The sequence below is a fragment of the Sebastes umbrosus genome, chromosome 4 (genome assembly GCF_015220745.1).
Source record: "Sebastes umbrosus isolate fSebUmb1 chromosome 4, fSebUmb1.pri, whole genome shotgun sequence".
Classification (NCBI taxonomy): domain Eukaryota; kingdom Metazoa; phylum Chordata; class Actinopteri; order Perciformes; family Sebastidae; genus Sebastes; species Sebastes umbrosus.
Genome location: NC_051272.1, coordinates 17,114,402 through 17,138,641, shown reverse-complemented (window position 1 = coordinate 17,138,641; position 24,240 = coordinate 17,114,402). Strand labels below are relative to the sequence as shown.

Below are 24,240 nucleotides of genomic sequence, written 5' to 3'. Positions count from 1 at the left end.
CAGAATTCACTGTGGTAACTGATCAGGTGCCAAGCGCCCTCTCCCCAGTGCCCTGCTGCACTGAAGCCCTCTGTGGAGCTGGCATGGCCTGGCTTGGCCTGGCAGCTACCGGGCCCTGCTTTGTATCTCTGGCTGCCCCGTCTATTCAAGCTGTCTCCAAAATCAGACTCGACTGCTGTCGGCTGCCCGTCTCTGCATGTCCAAGTGAAGCGTTCGGATAGGGTTAATAGGTGGCCAGAATAGGTTGTAATAAGACAGACAAACAAGTTGATTTTAATGTAAATCATCATCTTTCCACTAACCAATGGGAGAGTTAATATCATAATGTACCCAGCTCAAATATAATCTGATATTCAGATGACAGATTAAAGGTTTTATTATGTAGGTCTTTGTCAGGGGGGACATGAATATGGTTTTAAAAATACCATATACCACTGAATTAGTGGCCTCACCATCTTTACAGGCAGGCGTAGTTGGTAGATATTGTGAACCAGGCCAACAATAAAAGAAACCTATATATGGGCACCAGAATAAAACCATTGCTGTGGTATTTTGCAGTTATTGTAAGGTTGAGTGAGAGTGCTGTGATTTACTATATGAAACATATAGCTGTTATGTATGCTGTTATATGTTAAGCCATCTGGCCCAAAATACACTGTGATGATTAATATTCCATGTCTGTAAAAAAAAAAAAAAAAAAAAAAGAAGAAGCCTTCAATAAGCTATAATATCACACCACATAATATACCCAGCTGTCTTAGATTTATATATATTACATAGCATACTGTATGTTTCCTACATCACAAAGGTCTGTGACTAAGCATACAGATTGGAGACATCCATGTTTACAGCATTCAACTCTCAGACGTCTCATCCGATGAGATTTTTGGCCTCGATGCATATTTGCCTTCGACCTAAAATAATAATAAAAAAAGGTATTTGCACGGAAGCTGAAGTTGAATGCATCACAGCACGTACTCGCATAAAGGCAAGGTGCACCTGTCTGCAGTGGTAGGTAGCCTATTGTGTGTGCACTGTATCACACTGTGTGTCATAAATGAGCCATTGGATCGGCCTTATTTGGAGAATAAAACAGAAACAGGTCTGTGTCTTACCGTGCTGTTTTCAGTCATTACTCTCCATCCTCAGGTTTTTTCAGTCCAGACCTCTGACGAACCGTTAATTCCTATCAGTGCTGTGTCTCACTCTCTCCTCTCTCTCTCTCTCGCTCATCCCCATGTCATATTTCTCCGCTGCAGCAGAACAAAGCCACGCCTCCTCCGACTGGCGCTGACGCGGTGACGTCAGCCGGTGGAGACGCACACGCCCTCGGATGGATACACGCATCCGGTAATGAGCCGCGAGAGGCCGCTGTGACATCACTTCAACTGGATTGCTTTTTATTTATCAGGCAGGCATATATATATAATGGCTTCAGCAGTTATATTAACATATTGTAAAAGAAAACAAAATGCTCATGTTGACTGAGTTCACTGAGTTTTAAACTACAATGTAAAACTGTAACATAATTTAAGCTAATAGCAATTACACAGTATTCTTCCAACAAGCAATATAGTCCGTAGGCTACACAGTAGTGATGGGAATTCCGGCTCTTTTTAGTGAGCCAGATCATTTGGCTCAGCTCACCAAGAAGAGCCGACTCTTTCGACTCCCAAACGGCTCTTCGTTTTACCACTTCTACCTTTTACAATTCAGCCACATTTAGCGCAGTTTTGACCTATGATTAGTATGTGTGCACATATATCACTTACATTATTCAATATAAATATACTAAACCTTATTATTTCCAGAATACCATCATTTTACATGCTGCTTCGTTTCCGAAGTCACTCATCTTGTCTGCTATTCGCGCACCGCACTCCTTTCTCTTTCTCTCCTCCTCTTCCTCCTGCTCTGTACCTGTAGACCGTCAGCGCGCCGCCCCCCCCCCCCCCACCGCCCCTCCCTGCTTGATGGAATGATCCTTGTCTGTTATCACCTGATTGGTCGCACGGATGTCATTTACACAACGTCAGTCACAGTCAGTGCATGGAGTGCCCGTGGCACGGAGAAGATCATCCTATCATTCTGCCTTGAATTAATTAAAGAAAAAAAAAACGGCTCTCGGACGGGAGCCGGCTCTTATCGCTCACTTAAAAGAGCCGGCTCAATGAACCGGCTCGTTTGCGACGACACATCACTAGCACACATGGGGCATATAAAACATGCAAAAGTCGCCTATGAATAGTGTTTTCTTCTTTGTTTTTTAGGTCAAAGTTTTCCCCTTTAACCTAAAAAAACGTAATCTGTAAACTATTATAAATCTAATTCCTAGCTGAACTAATGTTAGCTATAAACTGCTGTTAGCTAGCTAAATCTTTAACGTTAACAGTTCAGTGAATCCTGAAATCGGTGGCATAGGGATTTAAGATATCAAATACATCTAACCTGACATTGGAACAGCCATTATATATTTTTATACTTATATATAACTCAAACTATAACTACCTAAATATTCCGGGTTTTAAACTTCTAATTGTGCTACTATATTTGTTATCCTAGTTATTGCCATAGACATTTTTAGTAGGCTAACATTACCTAACCCTAGGTAATGTTAGTGGTGGCAGGTGTCTCAGGTGTTTTGGTTCGTAAGGTGTTATCGGAACCGGAACTTCCCTGTTTTTAACCAGGAGGCTAAAAACAGACACCAACACCTTGCAAACTTAGACAGACACTCAATTCCATTAACATGTTTTACCATATATATACCATATATAATGTATGGTGTGTGATGGTTTGTTAAGGTTATTCACTGTAAATAGTCTATCTTTTTATTTATTATTATTATTATTTATTTTTTTATTGTGTTATAAAGTGATTACAAAACAAGTGAAGACATGTGCAGGGACATATATAAAAAAGACCAAAATATATTATACAGAGAAAGACAAATAAAGTACAAAAACAAAACAAAACAAAACTAAAACAACACAAGGGGATAAAAGCAGGTTGAAGAATGTGTGTGTGTATGTGTGTGTGTGTATGTGTGTGTGATGTGGATAATGGGTGTGTTTGGCATTGAATGAGGCTAGATGGTCATATATGACATATATCTACTCTTAAACACATACAGACATCCTTTCTTTTATGTGTAGAGCATATAGGGGGAACAAAAACAAAACAAAAAGAAAATAAAATAGTAAAATATATATATATATATATAAAACAGTACATACACATATATATTAATAATATGAATAATAATAGTCTATCTTTTTATGACCTGGGTTGCTCTCTCTCTCTTTTGTCTTCTTATAGGATCATTTACTAAATGCTGACCGCAGAGTCCTCCACGCTTCATTGTCCAGTGCTTCACATTGAGCGAACTGGTCCTGCGAGTTTATTTCTGGTCTGCTGTGTCACACAGAGCTGCATATCGATCCTCCAGCATACCTGCTGCACGGACACACTGCGTCTTTGGAGAGATACTCCTGACTGGTTGTTGTTTTTTTGTGAAAAGTCCTGCCTGGGGGAAACAAGCCATGCGGTCCGTCACCGCAATCCTGATCTTTCTCCAGTGTGTCGGATTGATTGGATGTAAACCCTCATCTTCCTGTCCGAGCGGACAGTTTCTGCTGAAGAACCAGTGTGTCCTCTGCCATCCAACCTGCTCTGAGTGCGACGGGCATGAGCTGTTTGAATGCACTACCTGTGGAGTTGGTGAGTAAAAATGTACACCTGTACATGGACTTTTAACGCAGCTATAAAATCATGGATGGATTTTTTTGCATCATAATACCATGCACTTGATTTTACCCTAAAAGGGCTTTCAAAAAAGTAACCTAATGTGTTGTATAGCCTCTGCAAGGATAACAAATAAATCACCACCAGCTAAACAAAAGGCTTCATCAAAGTTAGATAGTATCCTTGCCATGACAAATTTCACATGTCTGCATCCTCATCATTTCTATATGAGCTGTGCAAATACAGTATGATCAGTAAATTAAATTAAAATGAGATTAGATTAATTAAAAATAAGATTTTCCAATACAAAGCTCCATCAGACTGGAATAATCCTCTTTTTCTGAGATCTATTACCTCTTTCCATTGCTTCAGGACATCTTTATTTATTTTCTCATCTTAAAACAACCTGTTCATGTTTTTAATTTGTGTGTAATTATGATCTTCAGTTTATTTGTGCTACATATAAACTGAAGCCAAACTGTTGCAATTGTCCTTTTATGCTAATGTCATTGATTTAAATATGGTCATTGTGTCAAATCTTTCTTGTATAACAGCAGAGGGCTGATGGGGGTCTGGGTGGGAGATGGTGAGCAAGCTGTCTGTATCTGTGTATTTGCAGTGTATGTTTGTTATGTAATGCTGTTTTGTCTGTATGTGTTTTTGTATTTGTGTCTATAGGACCCCCTCGAAAATGAGATGCTACATCTCAAGGGGCTATCCTTTCAATAAATTCAAATTGCTTGCCACTGGCCGATATAATCTGGTTTTTTTTGGGCTCCACAGATGCCTGATTTAAAAACAAAGCCATGTCACAGACTCATTAATCCAGCTGAAAGGGAGGTGGAGTTCCCCCCCCCCAAGCTGCACTATTTAATGGTTACCAAAGCAAAGTTGTTTAAAGGCTTTTTGAATTAGAGGAGGAGCATTCAGCTCTGGTTTACCATTTACCCTTCTTGTTAAACAGTCAGATTGTCTGTAGGTTATTTTTTTCTGTCACAGGGGGCACCTTTGAAATAGGTAAGAAATGAAGGTGTGATCATTTTTCTCCTGAGCTTTCACAGTGTAATCTGATCATGTTAGAATGGGGCCTTTGTTAATCAGAGGGAAAGGAAAAAATATCCCCTCCGGCTAGAAGTATTACTGTTGCAGTTCACTGGGCTTAACCTGCAAAATCTACAAGCCTCTCTTTCTCTTTCCCTCACACACTTACCTTTCTTTTCATATATGCATTTTGACATTGCTACATTAATGCATTTCAGTTTGTAACTGTATTTCAATGTACATCGCTGTTATATCATATTTCTTGTGTAAACTTTCATATACAGTAGTTAGCATGTGATCCCAGTGTGTATATTTGTGTGATGTTCTTTCTGAGCAAACATCGAAAGCCAAAAGCCTCTACCCCTTTCCTCATGCTCTGTTGTTTGTTGTCATATAGAAGTCACATTTCTCTGTGCGTGCTGAGGTTGAGTCTCCGGGAGGTGGAAGGGTTAGAAAGGCAGCACCAGCTTGTGGCCCCTCTCCTCCCTGTCTCACACATCTTCTGTGCAGCACTGAGCAGCTGAGACAATGCTGTAACTCAGCAGCTTCCAGGGATGCCTCAGGTGCCACAGCTACGCTAGTGGCAGGTGGCAGCGTATTAATCACTAGGGCCAACAGAAGACACTGTCTCTGCCCACAGCTCTGATCTCTCCTCTGCCTCTGATTGCCCTTGTTTACATTAGTTGGAGCATCATCAGTCATGCAGTGATCTCAGACTGTGATCTGTTATTTGCAGGCCTCAAGTCAACATCCTGGCGTTTTATCGCATGATTGTCCATAGTTAACCGCGATTAATCGCATATTAATCACACATTTTTTATCTGTTCAAAATGTATTTTAAAGGGAAATTTGTCAAGTATTTAATACTCTTATCAACATGGGAGTGGGCAAATATGCTTGCTCTATGCAAATGTATATATTTATGACTGGAAAATCAATTAACAACACAAAACAATGTCTAATATTGTCCAGAAACCCTCACAGGTACTGCATTTAGCATAAAAATATGCTCAAATCATACCATGGAAAACTCAAGCCCAACAGGCAACAACAGCTGTCAATGTGCTGACTTGACTATGACTTGCCCCAAAACTGCATGTTTTCGTTCACATATCTTGAGGCCATGCCAGTTATTCCTCGCCAAAATTTAGCGTTAGTTTGGAGTGTTATTTAGCCTTCTTCGCGACAAGCTCGTATGACATCCTACCAAAAGATTCCTTAGGTTTTTCTAGTTTCATATGATACCAGTATCTTAACTCTAGCTTCAAAACTGAGCCTGCTACAACCTAAAAATTGCAAGTTGCGTTAAAGAAATGCGCGGCTTTAAAACACATTTGCGTTAATGTATTATTATCATGTTAACTTTGACACCCTATTAATAACGTTAAGTTGACGGAACCAGAACTGGTAGTGTGTCAGTGCGCTGATTTGACCATGACTTGCCCAAAACTGCATGTGATTATCATAAAGTGGGCATGTCTTGAAGGAACTGGCCTTCTACCTCCGAGAGGTCAAGGCCCAGTTACGTGCTGGTTAATCTTGTGTGACAAAGAGAATTTCCAAACAGACGGGTTAAAGCATAATAATACAATTTATTCCGAACAATCAATGTTGCATAAGTAAAATAAAAGAGTTTACAGATATCTGGATCCAACCTACGTGTCCCTGACAACATACAGTGCATGGGTCAGTTCGCGAAGTCTGAACCCCGAGCTATCCCTGATCCAGCGTTTTTATGGTTTACACAATATCAATAGTCATGAGCTTATGGCACGTGATGTTTTTGCTGCATATCTTCTTCTTTGTTTCTCCTTCTGACTCCTTTCTCTCCTTGACCTTGCAAAAAGAACAGAGCATGCCATCCTCCCTGTCCTCGCAAACACTTCACACACAACAAATCCAACAATCAGGTTATTGTAGGTCATTGTAAGCACTTTTGTACATAATAAATCCAACAGTCTGTAAAGGGGAGACTCGTGGGTACCCAGAGAACCCATTTTCATTCACATATTTTGAGGTCAGAGGTCAAGGGACCCCTTTGAAAATGGCTATACCAGTTTTTAAGTTTGGAGTTTTATTTAACATCCTTCACGACAAGCTAGTATGACACAGTTGGTACCAATGGATTCCTTAGGTTTTCTAGTTTCATATAATGTTAGTATCTTCACTCTAACTTTGAAACTGCTACCCTCTACAACCTAAAAATTGCAAGTTGCATTAAAACAAATTTGCGTTAATGCGTTATCGCATTAACTCTGACAGCCCTAGTTTGAATCCTCAGCTTCCCCTTAATTGCCACTGATTCAGTCATTAAGCCACATTATATGATCTCCCTCCTTTCAATCAAACAGTTTTGATTTCTGCAATATGTGTTAATGCTGTAATTTGCTGAAGGCCCCGAACTTTCACACAGTTGGCAGCATGTCCTTTCATCTTTCATTCATCCCATGTAATTGTCAGGCCCATTTGGCTCTACCTCTGTATTTATGATGAGAAGCTCATTGATTTTAACTTTCAGAAGAGTCCAAATTTTTGGAAAGGGCGTTTCTTGGCAGTAGTTCCATATGGCTAATGGCATCTTCATTAGAAGAGAAAATAGAGTAGGCTTTATATTAACAAGTCCCCTGTGTTCTCCTCCTCCTCCTCCTCAGATGAAGATGGACAGGAACGTTTCCTCCACCAAGGTCGCTGTCGGACACACTGCCCCCGGGGACTCTATCCTGACAGGGGTCACTATGCCTGTCTGCCCTGCATAGCCAATTGTGAACTCTGCACAGATGGCAACATATGTGCCAAATGTCGGGAACACTACAAACTCCAGAATGGGGTCTGCCAAACGGCATCCTGTGACATAGGTAAATGTAAAGCAGAGTTTTTGAGTTGGCTGAAGCTCAAGAGGAAGACATTCAGTCTCATTATGCTGGGTGTGTGTGTTTCAGGGCAGGTGCAGGACCCGGATACAGGAGAGTGCATTGACTGTGAGATGGGCTGCAAAACATGTTCCACAGGTAAGTCACACATGTATGCTGCATCAGGATAACAACACCAAACTGTTCCCTCCCTAATGTAAGGTGGATCGGCTATGTATTTTAAAACCGTGGTTGTAATGGTGGTGCACAATGCAGGTTGCTTTTCTCTATGAATTCTAATTAATCACCTTTTCTCACTTTTAAACAGAGGATGCTGAGATCTGCAACAGCTGTGTGGAAGGTTACTTTCTGTGAGTTTTTTTTCTCTCTTTATAATTATCTTTTAATAAGTGGACTTTTCTGTCTTTCCATATTTTCTGCTATAATATCAAATGCATTCTCAGGTATTATTTTAGATAGTTAATATTTATTATTAAAAATTATTTTTTATTATTTTTGCTGTTACAGATTGTATGATGATGCATGATTTAAAAAATGTCCAAAAATAGTAAAAAAAAAAAAAAAAAAGAAAAGGTCCACTGCAATCCAGTGACCCAATTTGACATATTTAAATTAAATCCAAAGATATTCAGGTTTACAATCATGGAAGACTAAGAAAATCAGCAAGTATTCAAATTTAGAAACTATTTTTTTGTTATTGACTGGTAATTTCAGCACTATTTAATAGAGTAAAATAAGTCTTTATTGTCTTTTTGACATAGAAATGACATCATTTTGCATGGTGCCATGATTTATTCATACATTCTTTCAGTGGATTTAAATCACGAACATTAAATATGCTGCTAAGAGATAATTAACCTCAAAATGACCTTGGAATTGTTTTTATTTGCATTGCCTTTGCCATGCTACATAAAGAGTTGGGTAAATCAATATAGCACTTTGTGGGTTGATACACCATAAACCTTTCCATAAATTCTGTTATTCTTCACACCATAAGAAACTACATTTCACCTGTATATCTGTTTACACCAAATGATCACTTGGACGCTCCGTGTAACAGGTTACAGAGGTAAAACAGACCTTCAATTGTGTACTTCTCCCCCGAGTTTAGGCCTCCTGGTATTATGTGAGTCAGGTTACCTTCCATTCCAGGTCGTACACTGTTACCTGAGCCTTGGTTTGAGCACAGAAGAGTGGTCTGCTTCACAGAGATACTTAACAGAGTGTGTTTTTATGTTATGTGTGTGAAGGAGAGGAGAGGAGAGAAAAAGACAGCTTGGTATAAGTGGAAAACATAGCCAGTATCAGGTGTGATTATATAGGGTGCACCATCTTGACTTCACTGACTGCTCGGGTGAATCACAGCGGAGGGTTGAAGAAAAATCCACCGCTTCAGTGCACTCGCCTCCTCTTACTGCCGTTGCATAGGTTCAGTGAGATACTCAGTCTTCTTCTGTGAATCTACTTGTGTAACTTTTACTTTAACAGTAATGATTTTGGAGATTTAGAACAACAGGTTGTCTCTGTAATTTCTGTGGCTGCAGTACTAATTACATCCGCCATGTGAGGCTAACACCAACGGTAGAAACCCAATAGAGCATGGGGGGATCATAAAGTGCAAGAAGAGCCTTGCTGTGATAGATTGTGACATTTTCAGCACTTAAAGAAACTCCACTACTGAGGTTTTTGGTTGTTCTTCTTGTTCTTTTTCTTTCGGCTGCTTCCGTAAGGGGTCGCCACAACGGATCATCTGTTTCCATGTAGTTGGTAAACCTATTGTAAGTGCAGCGAAACCAAGAAATTGCTGTGATTTACTCTCAATATGGTTTTGACCGTTTATTTACTTTAAGCTTTCTTAACTTTAGGGACTACCTACAACATATTTTCCCCTTTTCCTTACTAATTCAAGAAGTAAAAGCACTAAACAAAAGTTCCTTTGGAAATGCTGATGTGCTCTCCTGGAATGGGTAGTCCAATATTTGCACAGAGGGATTCTTAAACATCCCGCAGATTCTTAAGTAGTGAACTGTTTCCAGGCCAGAGACAGGGCCTAGTCTGCACCAGCTGCTATTGTAATTGAGTTGATGGATGCAGTGTGGCGCCTCCAGCTGTTCCTTCTCAAACAACTACCGCATCTTAGCACCAAATCCATGGCAACGCAGCAGGAAGTGCATCTTGGGCGGTCAGTGGTCAGATTCTCTCATGTAGGGAGGTGGCAGCAGAGCATGTTGTACTATAAAAGTTAGTGGCTTATTATTGTTGTTTAGCTGGTTTAATTTAGTCTGTGAAGTAGGAGTCATTCTTGCTTTAATATTTTATGTGTGACATCTTTGCAACTCAATATCTTAGCTCCTTTAGGCTAGATTTTTTTTTTTAGGACAGCCGTCTCATGTTTAATAGCTCAGTTAAGCCCCGAAGGACTGATAGAACAGGTTAATGATAGAAATCTCCCCATGCCTCTGGGCTACAAATAAAACACCAATTAACTTTCTGCCTTAAGAAGAGAATAGAAGCATGATAAGCTTGAAGAAAAGCAGCCTACATTATGTTTTGGTCTCTGTTTGCCGTCCTTACTGATGTTTGACCGAGTGCACCTTTTGGCCGAGGACTGTATTGAAGTCAACAATACAGCTGCAGGTGTGCTGTGGACTGACACGGTGCATGATTTCCTCTTGCATGTGGTGTGTTTTGTCTTGTCTCTGGTTTCAGTTCATTTATCCTCAGACTCATCCGTGAGGGCAAAGCCTGCCTGCAGCAACATCATCCTTCATTCACTATAAAGCTTTGAAAGTGCCATTAAATCAGAATAGTTTTCATCAGGTCTTTGATATTTCAATAGCTTTGTTCTGCATGTTTGCTTTACAAAGAAGAGCCTCCTTTTGTTTAATAGCTGTGACGGCCAGTTTAAGTCCATTTATTGACCGATTTCACACACACACACACACACACACACACGCACACACACACACACACACACACACACACACACACACACACACACACACATAGTAAAAGCCTAGTTTTAGACAGATGGTTTGTTAATTGTTATGGATTATCAGTAAATATGATGAATGGTATTTGATTTTAGTTTTGAATTAACCTTTTCCTTTACAGTTTCAGACACCAGTGTCGCAGGCATTGCCCCCAGAGCACCTATGAGGACTCAGGCAGGGGTGTGTGTCTGTCCTGTCCTGCACCATGCACAGACTGCAGGAGTAATACACGCTGCCTTGCCTGCCAGCCTGGTTACTTCCTCAATGGTACCGCTAGCAAAGAATTATAATTTCTGTGTATATTTTGTTTACTACCTGCATACTAAAGAATTCAGATGACCCTTTTGTCCTACACAGTACTAGTAGAGCTTGGGTTTAATATACTCTTAAATCATTGTGTATGTGAGAGTGATCAATCATTCTTGTTAAAGACAAAGGATGGCACTCTTCAGTCCTCATTTGGATTGCAAATCATGTCCGTGTCAGCAAATCTGTAACATGAGATATGCAAATGTATGGTTCATGCAAACAAGGAATTAGGATTGTGTTGTTAGGTTGTGTTCTCTATGGGCATCTAAAAACGTAAAAGCTTTCAGATTGTAAGTAATGTAAAAAAAAAAAGGTTAGTAAGCATACAAGCACATTATCAACGTGATTTTATTATGTACAGGTACATATTTCATGGGCATGTGGTTTTACAATCAATGCTTTACAATGAGTGTCTGTCACAGAAGCTCAGCTTATTTGCTCTTCTTCAGCCACAAGGCGCATTTTAAAAAAGATCTAGTTCATTGTTTTCTGAATTTGGAGAGAGAGATCCTGGAAGGGCAGACAGAAGAGAAGGATTAAAATGAAGAGCGGATCTTTTCAGAGACCACATCAGAGCCTCTTTGCTAGTTTTTTTATGCTATGTAAAGGATAATGTACAGCGAGTGGGTCATTGTTGCGAAATAAACCCTGACAGGGTGATGGACCCTGATGTGAAGTGGGCATCGCCCTGAAGGGGTTTATTTCAAAACAATGACCGCTCGCTGTACATTATCCCGGTTATTACACGGCTACTTATTTAAGATTGGAATTGTGTCGATAGCAATGGTCTGTTATGCATAGCAACGGTCTGCTATAAAGAAATAACAGACTGTAGAAAGCCGTAATTGACCAATCAGAACCTTGTATTCAACAAAGCCATTTAACAGATGTACTAATTCTAAACATTGTGTAAAGTAAATTTGATTTTTCTTTAGTGTTGCACTCCTGAACCTGATTTTTCAGTAACATATAGGACTGTCGATTGATTCAAATTAGTTGTGATTAATCGCATGATTGTCCATAGTTAATTGCAATTAATCACAAGTTAATCACACATTTTTTATCTGTTCAGAATGTACCTTAAAGGGAGATTTGTCAAGTATTTAATACTGTTATTATCAACATGGGAGTGGGCAAATATGCTTGCTTTATGCAAATGTATGTATATATTTATTACTGGGAATCAATCATTACTTCTCGAGCTAGTATGACAGGGTTGGTATCAATGGATTCCTTAGATTTTGTAGTTTCATATGACGCCATATGTATCTTCACCCTAGCTTTAAAATGGAGCCCGCTACAACCTAAAGATTGCAAATTGCGTTAATGCATTAAAGAAACTGGTGCCGTTAAAATGAATTTGCATTAACTCATTATTATCGCGTTAACTTAAACAGCCCTAGTAATAGATAGTGATCAGGCGTTTCTGCGTAAGATAGCCAGGCTCTCTGTGAAACTTCCCTCAATAAATACAGGTTAAAATAGTGGAATGGTAAATAATATATTATCTGATGTATTGTCTCTACTGTGTTTTTCAAGACCACTATTTTGCTGTTACAGATAAAGTGCTGTACTACAAAATAGTGTCACTTCCTCTCTGTCCTTCTCTGCCCTGTCAGGAGGTGATTGTATTAAACAGTGCCCGCCGCAAACCTTCAGTGACTCCAGTGGGTGGCTCTGCCAGTCTTGCCACAGCTCCTGCCAGACGTGCCATGGACCTCGGTCAACCGACTGTGACCTGTGTCTTGGTGGGAACCCTCATCTGCATGGGCAGTGCCCTCTGGTTAACTGCCCATTGGGACAGTACTTTGACGGTAAGAGGGACAACCATAATAAGGCCTAACTTAATGTTTGTGATCTTTCTCAAAAGGCAACTTTTTTTTAACTTATCAGAGACAAAAGACAAGGTGAAAGCAAAGTGGTTAAGTTACAGAATGACACATGAGTATCAGGTGACAGTGGAGTCACAGATAATACTGAATAACATGATACTTGACTGGTTGATTCCCTGATGGAAATAATTGCTTTTCTCCTATGGGAGGTCAGAGCAGAGGTCAGCACAGTGTCCCAGGAATTCGGAGGGATTCAGTGTCTTGCTCAAGGACATGTTACAATGGTAGATGCTTGCCGCTGAGATGGGGGGCTTGAACCCTGCTGAAGGACCTCTAGGTTGAAGGACGCTCTCCAACTCACTGTCACCCTGCCGCAAATGTACTGCGTCCTACACCTTTCATTCAAGAGCCATTTTAGTGGAGGTATTTCAAAAGGCTTCTCTGCCTCAAGCACAGGGCTCTTCAACTGCTTCCCCTTTGGTGTCTGTTGCAACAGCATAGAGTATAACACTCCATTGTTATCAACCATACAGGGTAATCATGCAGATCATTTACATTTCTGCCTCATTGGTTTGATTATTTACATGTGGATCAGTCAGTCTGGCATTCATTGTCAGGAGCACTTCTCATTTAGCCAATATTTTTCTAAACTAGCAAGTAAAAATATATTTTTTTTAATCATATCATTTAGTAACCTCAGAACAATGTTGCATTACATGTATAACTGAGTTTTATGTTTGTAATCAGTGCCTGAAATTGTCTGGTTCTCACCGGTACTGAGTACAGGCACTTCAGATTTTTTGTCCACATGAGTACTCTTACTTCTTATTGCGTACCGCCACCTCTGGAGTAGGTACGCACGCACCATTTTAAAAGACCGTAACTGTGTTTACAAGCACAATGTGTGAATAAACGCTTCAGGTCGTTATATTTGTGAACTATTTGATTTGTATAAATAGCTACATTAAAAGTTTTATTATTAACTATATACCTTCATGGACAAGCTGTGGAAATGTATGTTATATGGAATGAAATGCATAAAAAAATTCATTTCAAGTGGGATATATTACCAAGATATGCATATAGATATACATATACCCAAGACATGTGCAATGATCTTGTCATGAAGCTGCTGAATTAGGGTACTGGCACCTTTTTTGGTCCAATTCAGGCACTGTTTGTAATGCAGATTATTTTTAAAAGCTTGATTATGCCTTACATGCAATCCTTATACCCTGTATATAGTTTTAGCCATATACAGGGTACAACATTAAACAATTTTCACACACTAATCTTCATATTTAACTTTTGTAACAGTGGTGTAAGAGATGTTAGACTCCTATAATAGCAGGTAACGTGTTGCAGGTTTAATACACACCAACTGCATCCATCATTTGTGCCTAAGCAACACCATACTTACAGCTACTTATGCCTCCATCTAGTGGTAAAGGTGGGTAAAGCAGACATTTCTCAAGTTTCTGTGCCCAAGTGCTCAGGTCAACAGGACACTCTCTGTGGTCTGTCAAATGTGATGTTTTGTTATAGTATGAGATGTGGTTACTCTGTTTATTGATTTTATTTTAGGCAAATATAGCGAATGCCACGCATGTGATGCATCCTGTAAGACCTGCTTTGGCCCACAAGCACTGGATTGTTCTTCTTGTTTTAAAGGTACAAATACTCACTGTCTTTGGTCATGACAATAAATTGAAACATTATCCCAGTTCTTCTTGTAAATTGTGTGTGTGTGTGCATTTGTGTGTCACAGGATATTTCTTGGGTCAGGACAGTTCTTGTGTAGTGCAGTGTCCATCTGGCTCCTACGCAAACTCTGCCACTCAGCTGTGTGAGGACTGCTCGCCAAACTGTGAGGCCTGTGTGGACACCAGTGATAACTGCATCAGCTGCTCCAAAGGCAGCTATAAACTTTTTCTCCACCAGGGGAAGTGCTTTTCAAATTGCCCAGAGTAAGCAGTTGGATCATTTTAGTAATGATGGTGTGTTTTTATTTACTGCATTTTGCCTTAACAAATCTCCTGACTAATTTCAGAGGTTCCTTTGAGACAGCAGAGGGGTCATGTGAAGACTGCGATAATTCATGTTTGTCATGTGATGGGATCAAGTCCCAGTGTCTGTCCTGTGCTGATGGCCACTATTTGGAGAGTGGTATGTGTAGACTCACCTGTTCACTGCGGACATACCCTGCAGACGATGGTACCTGCAGACGCTGTTCTCCCCACTGTGACGTTTGCTCTGATGACAGGACCTGTTTCAGTAAGTTATCAGCTGTGTGGGCGGCTAAGCTTTAAGAGCAAAAATATTCCAAGTGGATGATATTTTAAAATGAATTGTAAGACATTGTATCACATACTGAAATCTGTTGTGACAACTCCTCCTCAATATTATTTCAGAATGCAGTTTCCTTTACCTGATGCTGAACGGTGTGTGTAAGGCTAGTTGTCCCATGGGCTACTATGAGGACATGGAGGAGGGCCGCTGTGGTCAGTGCCATCCGACCTGTGGCAGCTGTTCAGGGTCCCTGGCAGATGACTGTGAGACTTGCTCGACGTTTAGCCCCAAACTCTATAAGGGTGCATGCTCCAAGGACTGCCCCAATGGTACCTACTATGAAACCGAAGCTATGGAATGTCAAGGTGAGCCTCTCGATACCAAGATGTGACTTGATTTGATTTTTAAGCAGTGCTAAATATGCAGGGTAACATAGATTTCTGACTGTAGCGTGCACTATCTGGCACTGCCCTTTTAAATTGTTATTCAGGTTTTATTGTTTATGCACAGGGGCATCTCACCTATTGGGTTGTCTGTCCGTCTGTCTGTACCTACATACGGCTGAACGTCTGATTTTGGAGGTCAAAGGTCACTCTGACCTCACAAAACACGTTTTTGGCCATAACATTAATGCAAATACTAGTTATGATAATTTCACACAAATAGGACAAAGTGATAACATTTATGACAGACATGGATGGAAACGGCAACTTGACTGATCGGTGGAGTCATTCAACAACGAAGCAGTAATAATATATATTATTATGATTATGATTATTATTATTATTAATAACAATAATAATATTAATAATATTAATACTAATACATATTATTCATAATATAATAATATTTAATAATATAATGATTTGACACAAAAATGGTCCTCCAGAGTCCGAGAGTATTCAACAAAGATATTAAGGTATGAATATAAAAGGAGTGCACCCTGAGATATTGCTTGCCAGTTTTGTTGAGTGGAAATCCAGCATGACGAGAACATTGTGCTCTAACTGGTTGATCAGAAAAATCACTGGAAACCTTTGTAAAGATATACAACTGTATGAATGTTTGCTTATGCTTATGTAGAACGTACTTAATCCACAGTACCTATAACAAACTCTGCCATGTATTATTTGTAAGGGCTAATCTGGCTAATTAAAATGCAAACAGTATTTATTTAAGTTGATAATCATATCCGCTATAACATAGTGTTGATCACACCCTCTTTTGTAAATACAGTGATGTGACGTTCAACTGACGCAATTTGATTTGTTTGACTATTTGCAGAGTGTCACCAGACTTGTATGAGTTGTTCCGGCTCAGACGCAAACCAGTGCACCCAGTGCGAGAGGGGACTTGTGCTGGATCCAAACACATTGTTGTGTGGCGTGACAGGTGACACAGACTGCCCAACAAGGACCTACCTACACGACGACCAGTTCACCTGCATGGGTTGCCACCGGCACTGTTACTCCTGTGAAGGGCCGGGCAACGATGAATGCCAGACCTGTGCCGTCCCCAAATACCTTCACAGTGAGCATTTTCCACCAATGTTCAACTGCACACTGAACAGGTTCAGGGTGTAAAATAAACCAAAGTGCATTCATTGTGCAACCATGTAACAAAGCAAAACCACATATCTCCAAACTATCAGCTCTTCAAAGACTTGAAGACTGATGGAATTTGAGCTCGAGTCATAATACAGTAGATTTCTGTAATGACTCTTTGAAGCTGATGCCCTCGGTACACCTTGAAACCTGGCTGCTACATAACGATGGCTCTATTGACAATATTTCACAATTTCAGCCTTGCTTAAACAGCTGCAGGTAATTGATCAACAGTTAACAACAGCTGATTGATTGATGATGATTGATGATGGAAAACATACACGTAAGGCTATATTTAATTTAAATGTGTTTGCATACATGGAGAATTGCATTTGAATAAATAGTAGCACTTAAAAGTTTGATTCTTTAGAGCCTTCAAAATGTTTTTTTTAGGAATAACTATTGATATTGAAGTGTAAGCACTGAGAGGAGGCCAGTTCTGGTTCCGTCAACTTAACGCTATTAATAGGGGTGTCACAGTTAACATGATAATAATACATTAACGCAAATTTGTTTTAAAGCTGCGCATTTCTTTAACGCAACTTGCAATTTTTAGGTTGTAGCAGGCTCAGTTTTGAAGCTAGAGTTAAGATACTGGTATCATATGAAACTAGAAAACCTAAAGAATATTTTTGTACCATGTCATATGAGCTTGTTGCGAAGGAGGCTAAATAACACTCCAAACTAACGCTAAATTTTGGCAAGGAATAACTGGCATGGCCTCAAGATATGTGAACGAAAACATGCAGTTTTAGGGCAAGTCATAGTCAAGTCAGCACACTTGCCATGTTATGATTTGAGCATATTTTTTATGCTAAATGCAGTACCTGTGAGGGTTTCTGGACAATATTTGTCATTGTTTGGTGTTGTTAATTGATTTTCAATAACAAATATATACAGTATATGTATACATTTGCATAACACAAGCATATTTGTCTACTCCCATGTTGATAAGAGTATTAAATACTTGACAAATCTCCATTTAAGGTACATTTTGAACAGATAAAAATGTGCGCTTAATTTGTAATTAACTATGGATTCAATATTTTAATGATTGACAACCCTAGTTATTAGCTAACATTATTACAAAAATTGATCTGTGAATCGATTCAGATTCGTAGAAGATAAGAGCCGTGATTCTTATGTGAATCAATTTTCCCCTAAACCTTTTAGTTGGTACCAAATTGTCCAGATGAACAGGACAGAAGAAAAATAAGTAAGAAAGGGTGCATGAGTTTGTGCTAATAAACTGGGAATGGAACTTTTTGTCTGTGTGCTTTTTTCCAGACAGCACCTGTGTGAGTGAGTGTCCGGCTGGTACATACACGACAAAGCAGGATGCTGACGGAACAGAGCTGGGACTCTGTTTGCCTTGTGACCACGCCTGTTCCTCCTGCACCGGAGCATCGCCTAAAGATTGTCTCACATGCTCGTCAGGACACCTGCGTCTCCTTGAACTCTGTGTCACCCATTGTCCAACAGGGTACAAAGCTGGAGGATCAATCATTGTCTTGAAAATATTTACTTTGTGATGAAACCCAACTTCCGTCAATGGTCTGTTGACTTTCTCCCCACCCTTTATTTACTGATCCAAAAAACAAAGAGCATGTCTGCCAACCAAGCCAGTATGTTCCATTTCTATGTAATTTCTTCAGCAGAAAACTGAAAACTTTTATTCTCAATGCCACAGATTTTTTTTATAAATCCTAAATTATGTGTCTGACTTGTTAATGTTGATAATTCCATGCATTTCTTCAGGTATTACAGAGAGGGCTCCCACTGTGAGAGATGTGACCAGTCCTGTGAGCGGTGTACAGGACCAGGACCTGAGTCCTGCAGGGCCTGTCCACCTCCTCTTCTGGAGCTGCACGGCACCAAGCTGTGCGTTGAGCGCTGCCCACACCGCTTCTATCAGCTTAATGACTTCTGCAAACAGTGCCACACCAGTTGTCAGACCTGCACAGGTACAGATGATGGAGCTATGTGTGCAACTCTTCAATAATCGTATCTCAATCATTTTGTCTCATTCTCGTACACCTATGGTCAATATTCTTCTAGTGTGTCAATATTGGACATTCACTTTTACGTGAGTTCTCAGATCTTGGGTATGTATATGTGTTTGCAGATGCCTCGCCTCAGGGATGTGTGACGTGCGACTGGGGCAGCACTTTAAAGGGCAAAGTCTGCTATCCGCGTTGTGAGGAGGGGCGATACTTTTCAGAAAAGGTGTGTTCTTCTCTACGAGCCATATACTATATTGCTTTAAGTATTATTCATGACGTTGAAAGGCAAAAGGTCGGTGCTTCCCTCTTATTTTCATCTAACACACAGTGAAAAGCAGTCACATTAACTTCTCCCTCGATCAGTGCAGTATATCATTAAATGTGATGCTGCTGATGTCCCTTGTATGTATTTTAAATTCATAATTAAGTAAATAATTACATTTTACATATTTTCTCAAACAGCGTCTTACTATAGGTCTGCCAAAGTGTTTGTTGTTTGACATAAGAAATATCTGTAAATGTGTTTTTTTTCCTGGGCTCTTTGTACAGGTTTAGATTCAAGTGGAAAAATGTAATGTTACGCACTACCGTGCATCAATCAGGATGTGGTGTTGTTTGCATGGGTTGCATGGCAAAATACGGTCCGGGTTGAAAAATACTGAAATTATCGTTTAATCAAAAATTAACTGATGATATTTTCCTTTACCTTTGATTGTTGCTCAGTTAATAATGAACATTTAATGCTATAAAGAAATCCGGAAGATTAGAAAAAAAAAAATATTTTACCTTATGGAGCATCTTTCTACAACAAGCAACCCAAAGTGCAGACAGATACTTCAACTCAGAACAACAACATATGTCAATAAAAGGCACATCTGTACAAATAGGTTTTCACATTCTGGTCCAAACAGTCCACATTGCTGACTAGGGCTATGTATTGGCAAGAATCTGGCATACGATATGTATCATGATGCATGGGTTACGATTCAATATATTGTTATACATTGCAATTTTTTTTTAATCTACTTTTAGGAAAACTGTCATAGTATAAAGAACACACCACCATATGCATAAAATCTGAGTAAAAAAGTTTACCTTATTAATGCAATAATGGGATCTGCATTTGCATTTATCACAGTCCTTCTAACACCAAAATCATAGCACTACTTTGAGAGGACAAATCTCTTTGCAAATGAAATAAAGTATTGACTGAGTTAATCTTTGCATGTAAACTATTAATTGAAAGTCAATACCGTGTTTTTGAGAATCCATATAGAATCGCAAAACATAATATCGCGATATTCAGTTTTTTCCTGATTCGATTTTTCAATTCAACGTTTTTCTTTTATGTATCCAGTACAATAATTTGTGAAATTGTACTAATTCAGGAAACCTGTGAGCCATGTGACAGCTCGTGTAGGCATTGCACCGGCCCCAGACCTGACCAGTGTCTGACTTGTCACCGGGACTCTGCTCTTCATGCTGTGGAGAATCGCTGTGCACGCTGCTGTCAGGCTGGGGGGAACGACACTAATTGCTGTGTTTGTGACCGCCGCTCAGGTAGAGACCCTGCATATCATAAGAAAACATATCATTGTTTGCGATGTGACCATCTACTAAAGGCAGTTTTTTGTTCTAGCTCTGTGTGTGGAGGCCCCCCAACCCAAGTTAGGAGACGGCCAGGACCTGAATATGTCGTCTAGATCTCTGAAGCACACCTCGGCTGGTTTGCCTATCGCCCTGCTGCTAGCACTGGGGTTGGCTCTGGCTGTGTTCGCCTTGGTCAAGGCCCATGCTAGGAAGAGGCTTTGCTGGGGTCAAAGCTATGAGAGACTGAGTGGCATCGCCAGCATCAACATGCCCCACGGTGTTCCCGAGCCAGACAGCGGAGACGAGGTGGATGTGGTGTACACCAGTAGAGGTGGATCAGTATATCGACGCTACAGTTTCATCCATGAGCAGGACACAGATGCAGACCAGGATGTGGATGAGAGCACTTGTCTCAATCATGCTTAGGTACATCCGTACCCGAGCTTACAATATCTGAGGACAGCTCACAACATCAAGACTGACAGGTAAAATTCAAAATAGTTTAGTTAATTTTTAGAAGACAATGAAGTGGTATTTTCCTTTGGTATGTTGCTTTTTGATTTCTGGTGTTTATTCAACTCCACAAAGTGCCTGTACCTGTATAATGCACATTCTTAGATGAGGCATTTGTGAGTAAATAGTGAAAAAAAAACATATGTTTATTATGGATGTATGACTTTTTGTTTTTTTTTACTTAAAGAGATATTTGTTAAACAGTGAAATGATCATGTGTAATAATTGAAATCTGCATGAGTTGTTGTAAATAGAAATTTAAATGAAATAAAACTGGCTTCATTACGATGGCTGTACTGAGAATATTTGCAGGCTTCATTTCAACGTAGGTTATGCCAATATCATATGTACCATGCATGATTAGAACTCTAACAATACTTGGTTCAAACAAGTCTTAAAACGAACAGTACTTTGTTTAAACAAGTCCTTTGATGTCATATGAATGTTGTCTAAAGGATCAACCTCAAACTGTTGCAGACACTATACAGTAAACGCTGAAAGATCCACACGGATATGCAATAGGTCACATCCTATTTAGGAATTACTGAGCAATATTCTGATGAAATTCCTTTCACGCCTTAGTTTGACACACCTACCTACTGCAGGGGGCTGATCATGCGGCACTTGTAAAACTGTACCTTGCACTGAAGACAAGCTCACCTGCTTTGTAGTTTTCCCTCAAGCAAGGAAATGGCTTTTACAAGGCTGTTGAGGAGAAAGATGTTGAGGATCTCTTGCCTTATCCTCACAGGTATGCTCCTTTCTTTTGTCCTTTGGCAAACTGCCTTGAACAGGCTGTCATTGCCTGATCTCAGAATACCAGAGCAGCTCTCTAATGACCTGCCTGGCTGTTCGGCTATCTTCAGTGGAGACGCAGAGGGCAAGAAAGACAAATTAGAAATGCTTCTGACATCCAGGAAGAGAAAGTCTCTTTTATCTGAGGACTTCTACCTTAATGTGACTCAAGACTGTCCTTCTTACATTGAAAGGAGAGGTTTCTTTACAGAGCCTCTCAGTGAAGAGGAGAAGGATTTTCCCATTGCCTACTCCATGGTGATCCATGAGAAGATTGAGATGTTCGAGCGACTTCTACGAGCTGTTTACACTCCGCAGAACATCTACTGTGTACATGTGGACCAGAAATCCCCAAAGGAATTTCAGAAAGCCGTGGAGGCAATTACTTCTTGTTTTCCTAATGTGTTTATAGCCAGCAGGTTAGAAAGAGTTGTATATGCCTCGTGGTCGCGGGTGCAGGCAGACTTGAACTGCATGAAAGACCTCCTAAACTCACACGTCCAGTGGAGGTACCTGCTAAACACCTGCGGGACAGACTTCCCCATTAAAACCAATGGAGAAATGGTTCATGCTCTGAAGGCCCTAAACAGGAGAAACAGCATGGAGACTGAGGCCACCAATGACTACAAGAAAGGCCGTTGGCAGTATCATTACGATGTGACTAACACATCTGTCATCAGGACAGATGTGAAGAAAAGTCCCCCACCCATTAGCAGCCCCATGTTCCAAGGAAATGCTTACATTGTGGTCACGAGAGCCTTTGTGGAACATGTGATGCAGGACAGAGAGGTTCAACAGCTTCTGGAGTGGGAGAGGGACACATACAGCCCTGATGAGCACTTGTGGGCCACTCTACAGAGGATGCCCTCTGTTCCCGGATCAACACCAGCCAACTCCAAGTACGATACATCAGACTTGCAGGCCATCGCTCGTGTGGTGAAGTGGGGCTATTTAACAGGAGATGTGAAAAACGGAGCCCCGTACTATCCCTGCACTGGTGATTACAGAAGATCAATTTGTGTGTATGGAGCTGGTGACCTCCCGTGGCTCCTGAGACAACATCATCTCTTTGCAAATAAGTTTGATCCTCTGGTTGATGATGTTGCTATCAGATGTCTGGAGTCAGTCCTGCATCACAAAGCTTTAGGCCATGACCCACTGCTAACAGATCAATATTCCACCACGTTGTAAAGCTTGTAATTATATGAAATGTAAACCATATGATGTACTAAGGAAACAGTTTGTACTTATATTATAGAAACTATATTTATTCTTTATTATTTTGTCAAAGATTTTCTACTGAAATGGCATTACATATTTCTTATTCTCAAAATATCTTGTAATGGGATTTTATTTTAAGTCTGTGGTTTTTAATGTTGTTGTCAGTATGTTGTTATGATCTATAATTTATAATATTCTGTGCATTTGTATTTATTGTCAAGATATTGATATGTATCTTGCCATGTCATTTCACTTCCGTAGCAGAATTTGGAAACTATTTAACTTAGAAACTTCAAATTTGGGATGATGGTTGAAAGTGTGGTCTCGTTGTGTCTTGCCCAACATTTTTGAGCTTCTGACCAAAAACTGTATCTCCATTAGTTCCAAAAAGGCATTATTTTTCTAAACTAGCAAGTAAAAACAACTATTATTTTCATCATATAATTTAGTAATCTCAGAACAATGTTGCATTACATGTATAAGTGAGTTTTATGTTTGTAATCAGTGCCTGAAATGGGTCGGTTCTCACTGGTACTGAGTACAGGTACTTCTGTTTTTTGTCCACATGAGTACTCTGCCATTTTATAACTAGCTGCAGTGCAAATTGACTCTGAGGCTGTCGGTAAGTTTTCTGTTTTACTCAATTTATGTTGATTTGACACACTGTAGCCTACTTCAAGGTGACATTTGATGTGAATGCATCAGTGGAGTTAAATAAATGCAGTCTTGCCCATACATTATGGACTTACCTCTGGTATTCCTTCTCATTATCCAATTTAATCTGTAGGCCAACAGATATCATATTTTCAGTTGGTTTTATTATAGCATATATGCAATATTATATTTGTGTACAATTTGATTTGTATAAATAGCTACATTTAAAGTTGTATTATTAATTATATACCTTTATGGACAAACTGTGGAAATGTATGTTATACTGTTTGTACTGTTTGTAATGCAGATTAATTTAAAAAGTTTGATTATGCCTTTCATGCAATCCTTATACCCTGTGTCATCTTTTTTGTGTAACTGTTTGACCATCAGAAAATTAAACATTAAACAATTTTCCCACACTAATCTTCACATTTAAGTTTTGTAACAGTGGTGTAAGAGATGTTAGACTCCTACAATAGCAGGTAACATGTTGCAGGTTTAATACACACCAACTGCATCCATCATTTGTGCCTAAGCAACACCATACTTACAGCTACTTATACCTCCATCTAGTGGTAAAGGTGGGTAAAGCAGACATTTCTGAAGTTTCTGTGCCCAAGTGCTCAGGTCAACAGGACACTCTCTGTGGTCTGTCAAATGTGATGTTTTGTTATAGTATGAGATGTGGTTACTCTGTTTATTTTTTTTTATTTTTGGCAAATATAGCAAATGCCACGCATAGTGATGCATCCTGTAAGTCCTGCTTTGGCCCACAAGCACTG

The 24,240-nt window shown here is 39.8% G+C and overlaps 3 protein-coding genes across 4 annotated transcripts in view; 2 read left to right on the top strand and 1 right to left on the bottom strand.

Annotated features, from left to right (window-relative positions):
* The window catches only part of otud7a (OTU deubiquitinase 7A), a 42,893-nt gene extending 41,622 nt beyond the window's left edge, over nucleotides 1–1,271 (bottom strand). For both annotated transcript variants that reach the window (XM_037767317.1, XM_037767315.1), the window contains exon 1: nucleotides 1,116–1,271. The gene's annotated coding sequence lies outside the window, so the exon portion shown is untranslated. The remainder of the gene's footprint in view (nucleotides 1–1,115) is intronic.
* A 1,906-nt stretch (nucleotides 1,272–3,177) lies between these two features.
* On the top strand, nucleotides 3,178–21,073 carry LOC119486852 (proprotein convertase subtilisin/kexin type 5). The gene is made up of 16 exons (XM_037767314.1): nucleotides 3,178–3,720; nucleotides 7,437–7,640; nucleotides 7,725–7,793; nucleotides 7,963–8,005; nucleotides 10,770–10,915; nucleotides 12,577–12,771; nucleotides 14,374–14,460; nucleotides 14,558–14,756; nucleotides 14,840–15,063; nucleotides 15,201–15,443; nucleotides 16,363–16,608; nucleotides 17,970–18,165; nucleotides 18,441–18,646; nucleotides 18,808–18,908; nucleotides 20,074–20,245; nucleotides 20,325–21,073. The coding sequence occupies exons 1-16, from the start codon at nucleotides 3,543–3,545 to the stop codon at nucleotides 20,699–20,701; spliced, it is 2,886 nt and encodes a 961-aa protein (XP_037623242.1). The 5' UTR covers nucleotides 3,178–3,542; the 3' UTR covers nucleotides 20,702–21,073.
* Nucleotides 21,074–21,286: 213 nt separating this feature from the next.
* On the top strand, nucleotides 21,287–22,882 carry LOC119487106 (beta-1,3-galactosyl-O-glycosyl-glycoprotein beta-1,6-N-acetylglucosaminyltransferase 3-like). Its single transcript, XM_037767761.1, has one exon. The coding sequence runs from the start codon at nucleotides 21,479–21,481 to the stop codon at nucleotides 22,772–22,774; it is 1,296 nt and encodes a 431-aa protein (XP_037623689.1). The 5' UTR covers nucleotides 21,287–21,478; the 3' UTR covers nucleotides 22,775–22,882.
* The last annotated feature ends 1,358 nt before the right edge of the window (nucleotides 22,883–24,240 follow it).